The following is a 17,841-nucleotide window of genomic DNA, read 5'->3' as shown; positions in this document are numbered from 1 at the left end:
CAGCGACAAGGAATTTTTATAGGTTCCTGTGTCGCCCCAGTGTTGTATGATATTTTTTTAGCTGATGTAGATAGAACCTTGGATAATATTTTAACCGGGGGAAAGGTTTTAAAGATTTTTAGATATGGTTGATGATTTTTTAGTTCTATTAGACAAACGGGTGCCCTCTACACACCCCAGTCTTAGTTTAGATTGTCAACAGGGTGGTTTTACTTCGATAAGAGCATCTGTTAATGTCACTAATTTTACCAATTGAGAGGTCGAGCGCTCTGGGTGTGATGCTGTTTTTAGTATTTTTAAACAACATGGACGTGGACTACGATTCACAGCTGAGGTACCAACAGAGAACTGTCTACAGTTCTTAGACCTCCAGCTACAGTGGAACTCTGATCACTTCTGTTCGTTTTACCAACCTCGTGTTATGAAGGGAATCTTACCATTTGATTCGGCGCACTCTAAGATTGTGAAAAGAAGGATCGCTTCGCTTTGCTTAGAATCTGCGCTGTCAAAGTCGTGCCCACACCACATGCGCACTAGTTTTAATGATCAGATCAGCGGATTGCAGGCGGCGGGCTTCCCTTCGTCGGTCATAACCACGGTCGCCGAGTCACTTCTGCAGAAGCTGAAAAGTGGAACACAAAGGGATGGAGTTGCTTGGGATACTTCGGGTTCCAAGCTTCATGTGATGCCGTACGTGCATAAGCTCTCCCACAACCATAAAAAGGTGGCTGCAAGACATGGTGTCTCGCTAGTATTTTCGGCGCCGGAAAAGCTCGCCAACCTGTGCCCGCGCATTTGCAATGGCAAGAGACGCGGTTGCCAAAAGAAACATCAGAAGGCATTCGTTAAGTGCTCCACGGGGGTTGTACACTCAATTCATTTATCATGCGAAAAAGTGTACATCGGCCAAACCGAAAGATGCCTTAATGACCGGCTAAGGGAGCATGCTCAAAAAATTAAGAAAAAAGAGGATAAGTACGCCCATCTTGTGCCACATGCTGCCGCATGTGGTTGTGAACCATCGTTTACAGACACGCAGGTTCTGGGAAGAAGTGTCAAATTATCCGCACGTGTATCTTTGGAAGCATATTTGATAGAAAAGAATAATGATCGTTGCGTTAGCGAGCCGTCTGTGGTTTTGCATCAAAAGGAAATATCTTTCTCGAGACAAGCTGTTGCTGCTAGCGGGTTATCTGCTTTCAGTTTTTCGTTTTTAAGAGTTTAACTTCTACGTTGATGGGTGGTGGCTCGTTCCTGCATCGTTTTTGTTTTCTCGCTCATGCGCATCTTTGTTGGCCATTGCTTTCGCGCTTCAACGTGTACGTATATAAGCTGGTCTGTCATGCACAATAAACAGTTGGTAGTAAGCGCTGTGTGTGGTGTGTATATCTTGAGTGTGTGCGTGTGTGATTCTGTGAGTACTTTGTGGAAATTATAAATTGCGCTAACCTTCTTTCTTACAATATGATGAGTTCACTCAGACTCACTCAAGAAATATATTTTGCGCTTAGGGCTCACTCGGACTCAGACTCACTAAAACTTCGCTCTACCGAACTCAGTCGGACTCAGACTCACTAAAATGTATCTGATCCGGACTCACTCGGACTCAAGCTCACCAAAATATTACTCACCCGGACTCACTCAGAGTCAGGCTCACGGCTCGATCCTAGTCTGAGTGAGTCGACTCATGAGTTTGCGGACTTATGGTTACTACGAATAAACCCATGTGTGTGTAACAGCAAAAGTGATTTTTTTGTCACTTTAAGGTCACGCAAAAAGATTAGACAATCTTTTTCTGAAACAGAATCGTCTGAACAATTTATTCGAGCTATAAAAAATTGCAAATTTTTGGACTGCATTTCGCGCAAAAGTTCGACCCTCAAAGGGTTAACTTTCGCACCGATAAAAACTGAATAGTACTGTGAAGTCTAGCAAGCGTCTCAGGAGCTGGTAACGTTCGCAGGGTAGTGTAATTGCGGCAATGGCGGCACCCTTGTGGTCGGAGATTCTAATGCATGGGCCCTATGGGGAGCTTTTCCTCCAGAGCATGCACTAACTCTATAGGTAATACCATCGCTTCGCAGACCAAACACCTTCATAGGGTCGATTGGAGCCCATATTTTTCTACGGGAACGATTATTTTTATTGTAAGAAGACAGTGGACGGCCAAGAGCTGCTTCACGGAGAAGTCACTCGAAGAGCAGCGGCAGATGCCCTTAGTGCCACAAGTACATCGGCCAGGTAGAATCGCACGTTTTTCCAGCCGTGGTCGCGCGTCTCCGGAGGCAACTGGGAGATGTAGAACAGGAGGTCGGCAAAGACCGGAAATCCAGTGACGCGGCGCCGGTCAAACTCGGACGGTGCCCACAGCAAGTGCCGGGTCAGAGGACGTCCGGGAAGCCCAGTCGGCTTCACCAGTGCCTGTTCCGCCGCAGACATTCTATCGTTGAGGGCACGGAGCTCACCTGCACTGCGCACGCGCCGAATCGGACAAAGAGGAAGCTTAGGCAAAGAGAATTAAAACTGCGGAAAGCGAGTGGCGGCGCTGTGAAAGCATAAAAGCGATAAAATGCATGAGTTCCACTCCCGTGGGGTAAGAGCAAACCAACGGAGCATTGTTTTGAGCGACACCGGACAGAAGGATGCGTTCAGCTAAGGGACGTAGCCAGAAAAATTTTCCAGATGAAGGGGGTGCTCTGATTACCTTTTATGTATGTTCGTGCGTGTGGTTGTATGCGTGCGTGTATATATCTATCTGCAAAATTTAAAAACCCACGGATAGGGGTTTAAACGCCCGTAGCTACGCCAATGGTTCGCATCTACGCCAGGCAGCCACGCGGAGTACTGTGTACGTGCCACTGCGCCTTCACAGACGTCTATTTACACGTGTCTTCCGCTCGCGGTCCTCAGTTATGTAGAAGTGTACTATCACCTTTTTTGCTTGGTAAGTGATCTTGTACTAGTGCTACTGCACAAAATTCGTTGACACTGCTCGCGTACATAGCTTGCTAGAATGGTTGCTAGAGTCATGGTTTGCTAGAATTCCTGGAACGTCGCTCTAACAGCAGCGACTTGTCGGCGAGCACATTTGAATATACGCCATAAAGTTGTCTCTTCAACCCACGCATGCCCACTGCGTCTTCTGTTTGACGCCACGCTCGGAAACGTTAAAGCTCGTAGTAAATTGTAAATGTAATGGTGTACTCGATTTCGAACAATCGGGAAAAGTTGAGGCAACGGAGAGATTCGGCCGCCTGGACCACAGACTACGTGAAGCATCGCTGTCGCGACTTAGGACATCTTAGTGGTTGTGCAAGTGAGCATTTTTCACAAGTATCATATAAACAACACATGCGTCTGTCCGTCAGGATCTCATCGCGGAAACGGGAGAAGAACGCGCCCGCCCTTTTCCGAGACATGCAGCGCTCCAGCGCTGACGATTTGATGGCATTGAGCCGATTCATTCACGATAGTTTCATTTAAACCGAGAGGCGTCATCTCACTTAGAGGCCTAACCGTGTATTGCACAATCCGTGCATGCGTTCGCTGTGAAACGAAATTGCTTGAACAGAATTCCCCACTCAGAGATAGCGGGAGTTGGAGTTAGTTAAGTGAACGCTCCTGCTCGCTCTGTCAATCCAGCCTTAAACCGAGCTATTAATGCGTTTCCTTGACTTGCACTGGTTGACGGATGCGTGATTTGAGGCATCCACACAAACCAACAAGATGAATACATGTCTGAATGAAATGCTCTAACTTCTCGAAAAAAAAATATTATTGCTATTTAACTTGCGGCAGTGCCAAGTCATTCAAGCTCGTAATCTTGTTTCATGTAGCTGCGTTTACAAAGCTTATAGTTTCGGTAAAAGAAAAACAGAGGGTAGAACCCCGGGGAGGTAAGATTTTGTCGTGCTCTCTATGAAAAATACTAGCCATATGCCATTCCATCCAGTGGTACACCCTTATCTTTACAAACTGTGTTTAGCTTTACCAATCTTGGAGTGAATCTCATTTATTACTAACCTCGCGCCGTCCAGGTGGGCGAGGTGTTCTGTCCACTCGTCAGCGGCCCTTTGGAAGTGATCGATGGCCAAACGCAAAGCATCTGCGGATTGAACATTTAAGTTGTGGCATACCTGATCGCGGGAGCAAGCAGTGCACTCACTGAAAAATATTTGAGTAAAAAATGTCTAATTAGTAATTTTCTTCAGCAAGTACAGGATAGCTTCTTTCTATTTCGTGGCATTCGAAAACAAGCGGTAACAACATAATTTTCACTTACGATGATTACTTGCAAGATACTAACCTTGGTGGTGAGACATTTCGTACTCACGTTTAATACGACTACGACTGTCCATCGGCATACTGGTTCCTGCGTTTCTGTCATGCAGCACGTCATTTGAAAGCTGTATCAGAAAAACTGCATGCGCTGTAATTTAACCACCTGACCACGTGTGCCTGCAATAGCTTTCATTTCTTCGATTGGGCTGTAAATTGAAATATCCGTGATTTGTTGAAATCATGGGTATTTGGACGTATTTATTTGCAATTTATTGAAATTGCTGATATTCGCATTAAAACATGCGGCATTCAATGAACATAACGTTATAAGTTATGTATGCAGTTATGTCTAACTGTATTTTCTTTCTGACAGCAGAGTACTTTGTGCTGTGAAGGCAGTCAACTCAATAGAGCTACCAACAGTGTTTTATGCTAAAATCAAGGAACTTTTCTGCTGCTAACTGAAAGCCACATTTCCAAGTGCTGTTAAACACACGGCAGCTTTTCTAATCGGTTTATTTTGTGTCTTCTTGTGGTGCTGTTTTGGTGTCTTTCTGTTTGCTGTTTTCAAGAAGCAATCTGGTGCACTCATGTTGACTCCTCGTCTACTTGTATTGATATTCGCTCTGTTTTCTTTTCATTGCATTTTAGCAGTGTGGGTTTATATAGTTATGATTTATAATGTAATGCCACTAGGCCTTTAGGGTATATTGAATATAAATAAATCTGAGAACTGGCTAACCTCCATGTCCTTCCGTTTTTCTTTTCCTCCTCCTCCTCAATAAATAAAACACTAAAGCACGGCTCTAATACCAAATCAGCATTTTATTTATTGTTGTTAATACTTAAATTTTAATACCAGCATTTTTTCAGTTTGTTTTATATCTGGAGCAATAACAGCTTTTTTCCAGCTTTCCTTGTCTTAACAACATGCTACAATTGTCAAGGAAGGTGCTACGAATTACCATTTTTTGGTGCTAGAAAATGTGTTCCAAAATGCTCTTGGTCATTGCCATCACTGCAATGCTATACCACATCACTCACATTTGCTGTTTAATGGCCACCGAAGTTTTGTATGCACGCATGCGACATCAAAATATCTAATTATTCCCACACATGACACACTTAATGAAACCACAGGGTAACTGCTGGTGAAAATGGTTGCGGCTTCTGCCATTCCTGTGTTACGTTAATCTGCTGGAAGTCATGAAGCTTCTTACGCAACACTTTAATCACTTTTTTTTTACCGACCGAGAGAAACGCCATTCAGCTCCAGCTGCAGGGCGAAGGGTGACTTGCGAAGCTCCTCCAGCGACTCTTTCAGGCGAAGCGCGGACGCTGAGAAATTCACCGGGATGAGCGGTGAATCAGCAGCAAGCCAGAGTGCAGCGCCGTGAAGCCGAGCACACAGAGGCGCTAGGCGAGAATCAGTCCAGTTGTAGAGGTGGAGAGTGTCGTAAGCCGTGTGGTAGGCAGCGTACGTCACTTCGCCACTCTTCTTGCCGTTCTATTCAGAAGAGAAAATCAGAAATTATTTCTTGAAACCGAATGGCCCTAAAGCACACCTACGTTGTGGAATAAATGTATAAGCACGACGCATTCCGCCAGCACAAGGAAGACGGAATTTGGGCAATAACAATAGCGGTGCAAAATGGTTAAAAAATGGGGGAATGAGCGATGTAACTGTAAAAGAAATTTTCGAATAGGCAGCGCACAAAAAGGCAACGAATACGTACACATAAAAAGACGCAAAAACAAGCGCTGTGTTTGCGTCTTTTTATGTGTACGTATTCGTTGCCCTTTTGTGCGCTGCCTGTTCGAAAATCATGGCTCACCAACTATCACATCAGTACATTGTAAAGCAAAGGCGCGCGAAAACATTATAATGCGGATCTGCGAGCAAATGCGTACGGCTGACATTACAATTGCGGCCCCGCCACGGTGGTCTAGTGGTTATGGCGCTCGACTGCTGACCCGAAGGTCGCGGGATCGAATCCCGGCCGCGGCGGCTGCATTTTCGATAGAGGAGAAAGATGTTTGAGGCCCGTGTACTTAGATTTAGGTGCAGGTTAAAGAACCCCAGGTAGCAGAAATTTCCGGAGCCCTCCACTACGGCGTCTCTCATAATCGTATCGTGGTTCTGGGACGTTAAAGGGGTCATGAACCACTTTTCCAAGTAATGATCTAATGGCCTCAGTATCGGAGTGTACTGCCTCCCGAATCGATTGCCGCAAAAATTTCTCGAATCCGTCAAGAATCAGCGGAGTTACGGGGGTTTGGCGCACGCTCCCAGCGCTTTCTCTCTTTTCTCGTGCCGGCGAGCGCACTGGAAGCTAGACAGGGAGGGATGGCACGGGGGAAAGAAGTTACGCCAGCGCGCGTCATGAAACGCGATCGCTCTCCCGCTGTGATTCGCTTGCGCGAGTGCGGCTACCGTGTACTGAGGAGTGCGGCGCCGGCAAGTGGCGGCACGCCGCGGCAAGAAGCGCAACTGATCCGAACGCCGCTCTCGATTTACGTCGGCTATCGGCCAATAAGCATGCTAGGTCTCTTGCGACGTACAGCGGACAGACGCCCCGCCCACCGACGAGAGTGAGAACCGGCCTCTGTTTGAAAAGAGGGTGCCTGGGGAAACGGCAACTTCGCGCTCCGCTTGTGGCCATTACGCGGCGCGCACGACTGTAATATTTGGCAGAGCAGTTCATAGCCGTGTCAGCTTTCCGCAGGATGTGTTTTTTCAATCAGCCCAAGGGGTGCTTCATGACCCCTTTAAACCCCAGATATTTTTATTATATTACAGTTGCGGCAGTCATGGTGTAGAAATGTTGGTAGTGCGAATGGCATAACAAAGTTCGGTGGAGCAAGGGCAGGGTCGGCTTGATGATGTGATCAAGAGGATATAATAGGCTAGTTGGTGCATTTCATTGTTTATCTTCTCCTTCTTTTGTATGTCTTAATTTTCGTGCAGGGAGAATGTTTAGCAGATTATTCGATAGCGTGACACGATTAAAATGTTTCGGGCGTCGAACTGAATTGAATGAGTTAGCGAATGTTTCCCTTAAGTTTGCTAAGGGAGGTTTTCGCCCTGCACTAGACAAATATTGTATGATGAATTTGGCGCAGTTACGTGTGCATATTCCGCTATTCTCTGACGCACTTTTCTGGCTGCAAGATCGTGCAATTACTCGTAACGACGTAAGCTTCATTAAGACCTATTTGAATGATATTGTATTTAACTGACATTTCGGTCTAACAATATAACGTGGTTCCGGTTCCCAATGTGTTTAATATCAATCACTGAGTGGTTAATTTCAGTTTACCTTTGCCGATACCACTTAATGAATGTCCTGTCAGAACTTTGGGCGCTCCCTTTGGGTTTGCTTAGTTTAATGATGCCCTACGTCATCACAACAAGGTAGTGAATACTGCAGTGCAGTTCTGAGGAGGAGAAAAGTTTGCAGCGCTGAAGCGACTGGTTACCGAAACTGCCATACTGATCCGCTATAAACAATAATCCAAGTGTACATGATATCCGCAGTCACTTAAATACGCTCTATCAGGCAGTTCTAAGCTTTTATAAGTTTCACGAAATACACTACTAAATAATCAGCTTCTTAATGCAAAAAGCGCACGTGACGTGCAACCACGTCAGCATTCGGCACAAGGTAGTTCACGCGCACAGACTTCGCATCCTCTGTCGTTGCCTGCTCGCACTGCTCAAATCAGTAGTGAAAGTAGAGCTATCAAACTTATTTTTGCCACCTCGCCATCGTAGCCCAGTTCTACAGGAGCAAGCGAAAATACCGCGGGAACGTACCTTCTCTGGCTTCAAAAGAAAACTGATGGAAGGCACGCCAGCGTAAAGGCTGAAAGGTACATTGTCGGACGTGGCGTCCATTACCTCAGGACTGTAAACAAAAAAAAAGGAAGCATCGTGTCAGCAGATCGTCTAACCGAAACTCAAGGCCTTTCCATTTAAAGAATTCAGGAGCCGAATTCACAAACTTCGCCATTGTAAATGCGTTTTTCCATTCGTCATCCGCATCATTACTGATTGAAATATTTGCGTGAAATATTTTTTGCGTATAAGGCACCAGTAATTGGCTAAGTTCTACAATGCTAAATTTTATTTTACCTTAACTAAGGTGCTGCAATGTGCTTCGAAAAGTTCAGAGTAATGGGTGCCATAACCGCAATCTGATTTTGACGCTGTGCCTACAGCGCAAGAAGCAGACAAAAAAAATGAACAGGACCCCCATTCGCAAAAACGTCCTACGGTAAAATTTTCGTTAGATAATCTTTCAGTCGATAACGATGAGGGGCATATTAGCGAAGCCGGATGCCCAATCGAAAAACGCACTTACGAAAAAAGAATTTTGTGAATTCGGCCCCAGAGCTATGTCAGGGGAAAGACGAATACAAGCGCTGACTTTCACTTGCAATTTATCTAACATGCAATACATGCACAAAAATAGACGAGTGAAGCACGGATATGGAGAATCGCAAAAAGAAGCTAAGAAACCTCAAAAACCCGTTTCGACTCGTGAAGAGATGTGTCAAGGCGCAAAAACACACCGCATTTTGAAGATATATTTTTTTAGAAACAGAAATTGAGGTCTTAACGACGCACTAGGCTTCTGAGATGGCGACAGGTGTCATGATGATTCGTGGCTCGACATTAAAAGGTTAGGCCACAAGCATGATTCTGTCACTCTGTGCGGTACAATTGAATCTCTACAACGAATGACCAGGAAGCCTTCATTCCCCCTCCGCGCCCTTCCGTAATGTTCTTTCTTACGGCACCTTTAAGCGCCAACCTGTTTAAGCGACGTATTTTTTTGCCACGGCTGAGCGGAATATCACAGGGAACGCCTGGAACACATTTTACAAATAAGTCCCTGTGCCTGACTTGGGACTTACGTGAATCATTTGGAACCCAAGTTCTGGCACTCAGTCTAAAAAGCTTCTTCTTGGCGCTAGAAAACCAAGGAAACACCAGCCCGCTCTCCGGCTTTGCTCAGCCGATGGGAAACGCTACAATATTTCGTTCCTTGTGTTGCGTGTTGGAACGTCGTCGCCATTTTTTTTTAGCTTTCGCCACAGTGCCTCCGACACAGAAATGAGTAGGTGATGTCGGTAGCCAGACACCTCCAGACGAGAAATCTGCATTATAAAGACCTCGCTGGCCTCGTGTGAGCTGGACTAGTACATGTTACCCAAACTGAAATACGATATTCTTCTTTGGCAGCCTAATTCATAGTTGACAGGCTGTAGACTGTCAATTGTTAGTTACCACCAACTAGCCCAAGTTTTCCCTGTTATGCTACTCTACGTGCGCCGAGTCGAAAGGCAATGAAGATATTGTGGCTCATATCCCCAACATGCATGGTTAGTAGTAGTTAATAAGGAAAAACGTTAGCGAACCTAAGAGATCCATTCTCCGCGGCTTGTGCGTGAGGAGACTACCAATTACGATTTCTTGACACCTAGTTGGCGCATTAACGGTTGTTAACTGCGCAAAACTAGGAAAAAAAACAACACAAAGGAAGATATAAAGCAGAACAGGCACATGCGCTCGATTTAATTTGTGTCTTCGTCTGTGTTGTCATTTCTCCTAATTTTGCGCTGTTAACGGTCGTTTACAGGACTTCCTAAACAAGGTGCGATTCTGCCGTGTTATGAGTTATAACAGACTGCAAGGCATCCTCCTCACAGTTAACCGGAACTAAGAAATCCTCACCGTATCCGAACACCGAGCCGTGTTAGTGTTGGTGCAATGAACTTCAAGCTCGTTGTCAATATATTAGAGAAATTAGTCACCTAGAAGAAGGCCTATACACGAGCCCATGCAAACACCATTCTCCCGAACAAACACAGCTCCATGCTACACTCAATGCAGGTCAACGTAAGATGAACCTATATCAGTTCTCTAAAGCCGGCGAAAAAGATGCCACTTTTGGAAGGTGATGGCTGCGAAATGGAACTTTGTTTGCGAAGGTGTTTTCTTAAATATACAATTTCAAGCTCAGGTAATGCGTGATGCGAGCGCTTAATGTTTCTCTTCCGCCGCCTTAACCGAGAGCAACGCCGGAAAGCACAGGCAAAAGCTTGACTTACTGTCGGAAAAACAGAAGGTGAAATTTTCCTTTTCTTCGCGCAACGCACAATCGCGGCATTGGTCAGTCGGTGTGACGTGACAGATTTCAAGACAACCCCTCTAATTTGCGCCGTTTTCCTGCAGTAAAAGTGCTCAGAACTGCATAGTTTAAACGTGCGGATCCTTCGAAAAGGTGTACGTTGTTTTTCATCGTTAAGCACTCCACAATTTATAGTACTAGTAAGCCATAAGACGCGGGTTCGATTCCCAGGCGCGGAGGCGGCATTCAATGGGGACGCAACGCGACAACACCTCCGTACTTAGATTTAGGGACACGCTAAGAAACCCCAGGTGGTCCAAAATACTCCGGAGTTCCCCGCTACCGCGTGCGCCTCATGTAACACGGTTTTGGCGCGTAAACACCAGCAATTACAAATGGGTGCCTGGTTAATCTCATATCGTCCCTGCAATAGCTCTCGATACAGGGCTTATTTCTTAAGTTAGGTTACATCAGGTCCTACTAACCGCACAGATAAATTAGTTTTGTTTGCCATCTTGATCTGTCCTCGCCAGACGTCGTACAGGGTCCTGTTGGTGTTCGCGGGGTCCCGCACCTGGAAAGCACGCGCCAATACTGCCTGTAAATATGTCAACAGAGCGAGCAAAATGCACAGGACCTGCGAAACTCTCATGCGAGCATTTATTCACCCGTGAAGCTGCTTCCACAGCAAGATTCTCCAGCGACGGGCATGCCTTTGGCACCAGACGATCACCTGCGAGAAATCGGCTCTGTCTGATTCCATTTAATCCCCCCCCCCTTAGGGTGTGGTTTTGCCGCCAGAGCGACGACATAATCTCTCCGAGCTAAGTCCAACTATTCTTACTAAATGTATATAATTTTTCTCGTTTTTCCGCCAACCTTACTAACTGTACCAAAAACCCTCTTAACGACAGCTAACGGTACAGTCGTCATCGTAGAAACCTCTAATGAAACGGATCAGTATACACCAGAAAAGAAGGTATCCTCCTAGGGTAATAAATGAGCGAAAGGAAGGCACTGTTGCTAAGGCTACTTGCAGATGGATGCAACCAAGATAACTGGATAAGAAATGTGCGGCACGTCCTGGTGATCGCAATCCACTGAAAGCCCTGGTAACCTAACCTTTCTGGCGGGTAGAGCTCCGTCTCGGCGAAGACCACGTACAGAAGATGGCGGTGGAAACGTAGGGTTTGAGGCGAGGTGCGTGTATTATGACGCGAGGTAGCTAGGCAGATGTTGGAGAATATACCGGTGGCACGCGCTCAAAGTTTACGTCGTCAGGTCGCCGTGAAATCATCTAGGGCCTTTGGTAACGAGATTGAAAGTTTTCTGGCGGTCCTACACGCCGACATGGTTCAGAGAAAGACCCTGGAGAACAGGCAAGTGTCGGTATGTGCGGTATTGGGCCTCGAGGAGTTACGGAGTCGCCCTCTATCGGACGCGCCTCGATTGCGTGCTAGGCAGGATACCGCCGGCGCGCTCCCCATAGGTTTTGCTATCGGCGCTTTACAAAAACACCTCGCGGAAGCCCTCCAGGGCATTTATGTAAGTACTTTCGAAATGAATTGTGTTCTTTACTGTCACAATAATCATTTTCGACGAACTGAAAGCACAAGATAGTCTACAGTCGCTGTCTCTTTGCAGAAAACCGAGCACCCGCTTCACGCTGTCACCGCGTTGGAGACCCCTGAACCGGCTTCTTGCGTGAAAGGTAGTCACTCGCTGAGTGCAAACTATGTGAAATATCTCGTTAGAGTAGACTGCCTGTATAACCAAACGGAGCATAACAGAAAGAAGCCTCAGGCCAGCGATCGCACGGGTTCGCGACGACTGACGGTGCCTCTGCATGTATGAGCGTCTGCATGTATGTTCGTACTGATGGTTTCGCTTTTGCTACGAGCGCGTTTTGGCACCGCGCTGCGAACTTTAGGCCGCAAAATATGACAATTTGTGAGTAAACAAACTACTGTTGCGCGGACGCTATCAGAGCAGTTCAAGAACAATTTCCTTACAACTGCGGCTTCGGTGCGAATGGCAACTTTGTGATCTGCCGTCCCGACGATTCAGTGTTTTTTTTTTTCTTTTTCGGTCTAAATTCGGGTACGTTTCAATGTCATTTGACAAGTTTTCTCGCACTGCGTATTGATCGGTCTTCTCAGCGGGCAAATGCCGCTGCTTCTGTTTCTTTATTCAGCGCATTCGTTTAGCTTGGTGCTCACACAAAACTTGAGCAAATGCGACGCCTTTTTTTAATGCTCCTTAATTATCGTTCCGTTTGCATTCCAGTGAACTTGCCGCTCTCTGTCATCAACAAATTCATAGACCAAAGCTTCACCAGTTCGAGATTGCTGGTGGAAGGAGAACCAGTCTACGAGACCGAGCATGTAGTAGCATGCGACGCCTAGGAAAAGAAAGGAAATACAGTAACGTTTGCCGGACTTGTTCTGCAAACGTCGACTGTGAACTAGGACCCACATGAACTTGAAATAGCGGGGAATAAAATAGAAGGTATTGCAGCAACCAGCAGCCGCAAAACAGGATATTAATTATTTGGCGTGTACCCCAGCAATTTTGGCAGCAGTGTCGTGTTTAACGCCAACAGGTGGCAACTTTCCCACGTAAATAAATGAGGCTCCAAGAAAATACATGGGGTTGGCCGGTGGGACGATCACGGAGGCAATGCAAAATTTATGTAGCCTATGAAGCAATGCATGCCTCATCAAATGGGAAGGTTGCCCGTCGGCGTCCCGCGTCGGCGGCGTCAACACAAGTGTTGCAAAAAATAATCGTCACGTGATGGTGTCACCATATGACGTCATCATGACGTCACAGATCGCCAAAATATGTAGCGTCATTATGACGTCACATAATGTGACGTCACATGATGACGTATTCACACGTCATGGTCGCTTTGCATTGCCTCCGTGATCGGTCACAGAGGCCGTGCAAAACCGCGTTAGGTGCAGAACGCTTTTGGAGGGGGGCGCGGGAGAATCAATACATCGACTGACAAGAAGATGGCCTTCACCTTCTAGTTATCTTTAGCGAATGCATAAGGAACCCTGTGCGTTTTTTAATTCAACGTATCTAAACAATGACTTGAGCATCTGCAGCCGATTTTGTGGACACTGAGCACGGGGCCGACGATCAAGAGGTCGCATTGGATGGTTCTGAGATGGCATCGCACGTGATAAAAGGTAGCGCTTTTACCATCCTGTGGCAGATAAGCATCATTTGCCGGCGGGAAGCGCGCGCGAGCCGTCTCAGTGCGCGCTGTCTGCTACTCACCGAACATCGCACGCCCGACGCAGTAACAAAAGTCTTCGTCGCGGAAGTGCTTGTTGCACACAAGACTCGTAGTGGATGGCTACTTGCCGGTTCTTAGCTTTACAACCCATGCTTCACACTGTTTCTTGTCCCGCTGTTACCAGTGCAGGCTGACACTGGGCCTCTTTGCGTAAGCGCGGCACTGCGGCACCGAGCGGTAGAGCCCCATGTTCGTCGCCTTCGGAGGCAGCCACTCTATTACAATGGTTTCAATTGAGTAGAAAATGAGAGAAAACTTCCGAATTTGAACAGACCGCAGCGCATGTGGGACTTGAAACTCGTTTTCAAAGCACGCGGCAGTGAGCCACAAGCAGCCGACGCGGCCGCTGAGACCACGTGATCCTGCCAAGCACGTCACGCCGACGGTGGCGCCGGCGTTTCCAGTGGTGGGCCTCGAGGCCAATATGCTTCCGAGATGACTGCGAAGCAGCCCAGTTGTGCATGAGCGGTCTGACGTGCTGAACGCACTCGAACGGCCACATCTCGATCAAGATCTGCTGCGTCTCTGAAGCGCACTGCGTTTCGCCACCTTAAGTACAAAAAAAAAACAAAAAACACAGGGAGAGAGAAACCGCTTGCCTTGGAAAGAACGATATGCGATGCGAGTGCGGCATCGGGCTCGCGAGTGTCAAGTGTCGTCTTTGTGCTGCTACGCGACGAAGTTATTATAATTAACCAAATCTGCATGTTATCAATTAGCCGCACTTTGAGCTTTGCCTCATTATTACAGCTTCCAATTACAAGAGATGCAAGCTCCGGCTCGGCTTCTCACAATATTAGGTAGCTCGACTGCAATGCTCCTAGTGATTTCAACTGAAGATGCCCGGCTTACCCGGATGATGCCCCCAGCGCTGTTTTTAGTGATGCCTCCAACGCACCCTCATACTTATCGTCCTGATCGTAAAGATAACACTATAAGCGAGTTTTGCATTCTTTGCTTTGTTAATGACCCCCAGTTGCGAGACTGGTACGTTCACCGACGTAACAGGGATTAGAGGTGTGCACGGGCTCCGGGTAGCCCGAAAGCCCGAGCCCGACCCGGCCCGCGGGCCGGGCTCGGGCGGGCCGACGTACTTTCACCTCGGGCCCGGGTCGGGCTCGGGCTACTTGGAGCTTTATCGGGCCGGGCTCGGGCCCGGCGCAAAGCCCGACTCAAGCCCGAAATATAGAGAATGAGTGGGAATTGTTTTCCAGCACGCATACAGCGCCTTTTCCGCGACCACCCTTTACCGCTTTCCTTTCCATTCGCCACTTTAAACAAAAGGGGAGCAGGTAAAGCACCGCCACTGTTGCACTCCGACAAACAGAGAAGTAGCACCACCTGAGCTAGTGACGGCGCCACGCGACTGTTGCGCGTTAGATTTAAGGCCAAATCCCATATGAGTGAATATGCACGCGACAGCGACGAGCGACCCGACGTAGATCGCCTTCGTGCAAGCTCACGCTTGCATTGGCATACCTCATACACGTGACGGCTTTGGCGAGCGAACTCCATTGTTGCTGGCATGAGGCCGTCTACTTGTATAGCAAAAGTGCCGCGAACAGTCTCTATTAGAGACTGTTCGTCGTGTGTCGTTTGATCATATTCGATATGCTCATTAAAATGCCAAATTACCGGAAAACGATGTTTTGTTTTCGCAGCGAACCTTCAAAAAGCCGTGTCGGGCCGGGCCGGGCCGGTCCCGGGATTGTGTTTTCGTACGTCGGGCCGGGCCGGGCGGGCTCGCAGCCCTTTGCTGTCGGGCTCGGGCGGGCCTTCGACAAAGTCAGCGGGCCCGGGCCGGGCTCGGGCTCGGAAATACGGCCCGTGCACAGCTCTAACAGGGATATATGCTTGCGACGACGTCACTGCAGCGATACTTTCCAACCTACGCAAGGTTTCCCACTGCTTTAGGAAAACGTTAAGGCTCGCAGGCAGCGTTGACGGACGTTCTTGCAACCGGGACACTTTATGGCAACCGTTGACATCTGGCCCACCTGTCAGCATTGCGTGTGCTAGCTGTGCAATACGTCGTCCAGCGTCGTGGCTGCCATTAGTGGTTATACTTCAAAAACCGGCTGACCAACCGATCCAGCGCCGTTTTTCATGCCAGCTGTGCTAATTAGGAAACAAACCAAGTATTTCAATAAACAAGAAATTGTATACCCTGTAAATATGGGGCAGTGGCGCCACCAGGGACATAAATTTCTCTTTCATAAATAAAACCTACAAAGCTTTTCTCAGTTCCTTGTTACAGACATAAAAATGAGTAGCTAGAGGAGGTTAAGCGTAGACCAAGTTTATCCTATCAATTTCTCAGTAATTTACATGATTCCGATTTAAATGAAACCACTGTCAAGTACAACGAATTGCACTCAACAGTGGTTTATATGCGCTGAAACCGCTGTTAAGTAGAATGAACTGCTCTTCATAATGGTTTCAGCGCATACAAATATTTCTCACTGGCTCTTCCACAATTTAAATTTCCCTTGAGGGCCTCGTAGTAACCATAACGAGTGACAGCCCGGGAAAGATAACGTAGTGAAAATTACAATAATACTTTACCGGATGCACACTCGCTGATATCTATATAGGCGATGGCACGTGAATGCAGCTCGAAGAGATGTTGCTGTGGAAGAAAAAAAATATCGTTGTATGATCAGTGCACACAGAAGGAAAAAGAAAAACTCTTAAGTTTTTGCAACTTTTCCATAAATCTGACCGAGTAATATTAGGTAGACTCGTCAAGTTTAAAACGGTGTGAAGATTCAAATATAATGAAAGTGCAGCAGACAAATTATTATCCCAGTCATTTATGCTTGTCTGCGTGTACCAAGGTACACGAGAACAGACCAAAAAACACATAGCTGATGAGACTTGCCACGATACAATCAACGCATTCGTTGAGACAGAGCTCATTATGTTTCCAAAGGTCGCAATATGATCGTTTGTCACACGGGTAGTTCGAGATCAGCATATTGTTCACGAAAATATTTGGCCTATAATTAAAGGAACCTTGCCGTAATTGAGATACCCAGACCCCACCATAGTTTGTTCTCTATTAAAGGTCAGTTCTAGTTTCTTAGTGCCCGCAACAATCGCCTACATAATGTATCGATCGTTCTTATATATTTGCCGTAATGCCGTATACATTTCTATCGGCGATAGTTTCTTGGAAATGTGGTAGTTTGTGTTGACTTCGTTATCTTCTAGGGCCAGTAAAGTGACTTTTGTGTTTCTGACTTTTGCTTCGCGAAGAATTACCAGCAGGTTAACGAGTGTCCATCCTTTCTACCGTAACTCTTTCAGGCCGCCGGCTTGGCCCTTCCAAGAGAACTGGTTGTTTGAAGAAACTGCTTCTTCTGTGCTATCAACTGAGATGCCATCGGCGCTATATGGGTAGAAAATCCGTGATTTTTCCAAGAATTGGTGCGTGCGACAAAATAACTCTGGATACCGAAGCAAGGTGCCCACAACACCAAAAACTGGTTCTGTAGCAGCCTTTCTTGATTATTGTTGCATGAATAAGAATCCAGATGGTAATAATAGTTGAATCTAGAGTAGTTGTCCAAAGCTTGGTCAGAAGAGGATGCTAACAGTTTCTTGACCACGGGTACATAATCGTCTGCCATCGTTAGACGGAAGAACTGTGGGAGGTAAATACTCCTCATAGATATTCCGTTAAAACAAAACACTCTACTAACTTCCATGACATCAAACCGAACAATCTCCCTTCTAACTTGACTTGGCCCTCCTTTCGCTTGAGGCCAATGATTTAGTGGTTAGGTGCAGTCGACCGTCGTTACCCTCCTTGAGAAACTGACGCACTTTGGTCGGTTGTTTTTTTTTTCAATACTGTATGGAGCACTCTCTCTCTTTGAGGAGACTGGTTCACCTGGATTTGTCCGTAAGCGACTAACAAACTCTGACGTACTCATGGAATGACTTTTGTCAGCATGCCACAGGCTTGGCTCTATGGAGTCGGAAACTTCATAGCATTGAATCAACGGCAATAGGTGCCATTTGTATCCAAAGTTCTCAATTTCAGTTTTTGGTGGCCATGTATTGTTCCTGACATGCTCATCAAACGGATGAGACATTGAAAGCTGAGCCTAA

The 17,841-nt window shown here is 46.7% G+C and overlaps 1 protein-coding gene across 1 annotated transcript; it reads right to left on the bottom strand.

The window, feature by feature from the left end:
- Positions 1-2,119: 2,119 nt before the first annotated feature.
- LOC125758089 (N-acetylated-alpha-linked acidic dipeptidase 2-like) lies at positions 2,120-16,350 on the bottom strand. The gene is made up of 7 exons (XM_049414854.1): positions 16,291-16,350; positions 11,087-11,151; positions 10,904-10,992; positions 8,099-8,189; positions 5,533-5,788; positions 4,024-4,105; positions 2,120-2,470 (listed from the first exon to the last, which is right to left on the bottom strand). The coding sequence occupies exons 3-7, from the start codon at positions 10,930-10,932 to the stop codon at positions 2,179-2,181; spliced, it is 750 nt and encodes a 249-aa protein (XP_049270811.1). The 5' UTR covers positions 10,933-10,992; positions 11,087-11,151; positions 16,291-16,350; the 3' UTR covers positions 2,120-2,178.
- Positions 16,351-17,841: the final 1,491 nt, after the last annotated feature.

The sequence above is a fragment of the Rhipicephalus sanguineus genome, chromosome 4 (assembly GCF_013339695.2).
Source record: "Rhipicephalus sanguineus isolate Rsan-2018 chromosome 4, BIME_Rsan_1.4, whole genome shotgun sequence".
NCBI classification, from domain to species: Eukaryota; Metazoa; Arthropoda; class Arachnida; order Ixodida; family Ixodidae; genus Rhipicephalus; species Rhipicephalus sanguineus.
Note: the sequence above shows the minus strand (reverse complement) of the source record. Positions and strands in the feature narration are given on the sequence as shown.

Coding starts and splice junctions, on each gene's coding strand:
- LOC125758089 (XM_049414854.1), bottom strand. CDS start 10,932: ATGGCAAACAAAACTAATTTATCTGTGCG. Junction 8,190..10,903: donor AAAACTAATTTATCTGTGCG/GTTAGTAGGACC, acceptor TTTTGTTTACAG/TCCTGAGGTAATGGACGCCA. Junction 4,106..5,532: donor GCTGAATGGCGTTTCTCTCG/GTCGGTAAAAAA, acceptor TTCAATCCGCAG/ATGCTTTGCGTTTGGCCATC.